The sequence below is a fragment of the Eurytemora carolleeae genome, unplaced genomic scaffold, assembly GCF_000591075.1.
Source record: "Eurytemora carolleeae unplaced genomic scaffold, Eaff_2.0 scaffold14, whole genome shotgun sequence".
In the NCBI taxonomy this organism is placed as follows: Eukaryota; Metazoa; Arthropoda; class Copepoda; order Calanoida; family Temoridae; genus Eurytemora; species Eurytemora carolleeae.
In genome coordinates, this window is record NW_019396079.1 from 531355 (window position 1) to 533379 (window position 2025).

At 37.8% G+C, this 2025-nt stretch overlaps 1 protein-coding gene across 1 annotated transcript; it reads left to right on the forward strand.

Moving 5' to 3' along the window:
* Positions 1 to 201: 201 nt before the first annotated feature.
* On the forward strand, positions 202 to 1796 carry LOC111715878 (ets DNA-binding protein pokkuri). Its single transcript, XM_023491277.1, has 2 exons — positions 202 to 541; positions 645 to 1796. The coding sequence occupies exons 1-2, from the start codon at positions 264 to 266 to the stop codon at positions 769 to 771; spliced, it is 405 nt and encodes a 134-aa protein (XP_023347045.1). The 5' UTR covers positions 202 to 263; the 3' UTR covers positions 772 to 1796.
* The last annotated feature ends 229 nt before the right edge of the window (positions 1797 to 2025 follow it).

Here is a 2025-nt window from a genome sequence, read left to right on the forward strand (position 1 = left end):
TGCCAGTCAAGTACAATTTATTAACGCCTGTGCGGTGGGGAACTAAAACCGTGCCAGTGCTAAAGAAATTGGTTTTGGCCTGGCACGTTCGTTCAACAGCCCAGGATAAAGCTGCCTCCTAGCCCCGTGCCAGTACAAAATATACAGTAAGACCGGAAGTAGATTTGTACCGTCCCCGACTTCCTTCCTTCACCAAATATTCCCTGAATCCCTCTCATCCTGTCAGTTAATCTCCAACTCTGAACCCGAAAGGTCGGTACGGAATGAATAATCAAGTTGTCCCTGATACAATGTTCGGAATATCCTCTAACCTCGAGGTTCCTTGGTTTGCTCGACCTGTTTATACGGAGAACTGTAAACCTGTGTATACAGAGGAGGAGGTCGAGATGTATCCTCTTGAACCTTTAAACCTTAAGAAAGAAAACAAGTTCGAAAATCAGAATCTTTCTAAAGATCCAAGATTGTGGAGCAGAGACGAGGTTTGCTCCTGGGTTCTCCATACTTGCTCCAATCACAATCTACCAGCTCCAAACACTGACAGGTAATTTATCACTTACATTTTTAAAATTTAAAGTTTTTTATTGCAGTAGAATTAGTTTTTATTGTTTTAATAAATTTTTCTAACTATCTATCTATCTATCCAGGTTCCTGATGAACGGTAAGGCAGTGTGCCTGATGTCCCTGAACATGTTTATCTCCAGAGTTCCTCTCGGTGGTAAACTTCTATACAGAGATTTCCAGATCAGACTAGGCAGAGCCATTCATAACTAATTTTTGGACTTTACAGAATTTTCCCAGGCAGTTATAAAATTACATAAGTTCTAAGAAGTCTCATCAAGTAGTTCCGGACAGTTTTAAGAATTTTCAAGGAGCTCCAAGCAGTTTCAAGCAGTTTAAAGCAGTTTCAAGCAGTTCCATGCAGTTTCAAGCCGTTCCATGCAGTTTTAAACAGTTCCATGGGGGTTTTAACAGTTCCATGCAGTTTCAAACAGTTCCATGAAGTTTCAAGCATATCCATGCAGTTTCGAATAGTTCCATGCAGTTTCAAACAGCTTCAAGCAGTTTCATGGAGTTTAAGGCAGTTTCAATTAGTTTCAAATAATTTTTCTGACAGTTTCAACAAGCCAATGCATTTTCGAGACAATCAGCCCCTGACAGCTTTTGCTGTTTCAATCAGTTCCATTCAGTCCTTGCTGTTCCAATCAGTTCTGACAACCTTTGCTGTTTCCATCAGTTCCTTTCAGTCCTTGCTGCTCCAATCAGTTTCTGACCAACTTTAATTTTTCGATCAGTTCCTGTCAGTCCTTTCTGTTCCAATTTCCTGACATACTTTACTGTATCTATCAGTTCCTGGCAGCCTTAACTGTTCTCAAACAATCCCCATGCGGTCCCAGTTGAGTTCTTGAAAGTCCCTGAAGTTCCTCGACGATTCCAAACAGTTCCTGACACCCCTAACGTTCCCAGATAGTTCCTGACATCCCTTAACGTTCCCAGGACAATTTGAAAAAGATTCTTCAAAATATTCCACTCACATTGAAACACAGAGAAGAAAAGTTAAAACAAAAGATCTATGAAGAATCAGAAAAATGGTAGGCTTCTGCTGACTTTAGCAGATCAGCTTGTAAAACTGTTTTCATTATGGGAACCTGAATCCTCTTCAGCCGCTGAACTAGTTTATTAGCGGATATTGTGATAATTACAGTAAATTGTAATATTTCTTGAAGATTTCGTTGAAATCTTTCTAGTCTTCAGATTATTATACATGCATATACTCTAAATAAAATTATTTAAGAAAACTGAAAACTTAAAAAAAAATTTAAAAAAATAATAGACAGGACTGAGTATGAATAAAGAAAGAGAGTGCAGAACCCCCCAAAAAATTTATAAGTTTAATTTTCTTAAGGGAATTCATATACATATTAGGAAGAATGAGAATATGAATTAGAATACAAAAATTAAAATAAATATTCGTCAACGTAAACAAGAAAGAATTGAATACCAATGAATGAGAAGAATTGAGGTGGA

Excerpts from the sequence above, each read along its gene's own strand:
- LOC111715878 (XM_023491277.1), top strand. The coding sequence starts at position 264 with ATGAATAATCAAGTTGTCCCTGATACAATGTTCGGAATATCCTCTAAC. Across the intron at positions 542-644 it reads CCAGCTCCAAACACTGACAG|GTTCCTGATGAACGGTAAGG; the intron begins GTAATTTATCAC and ends CTATCTATCCAG.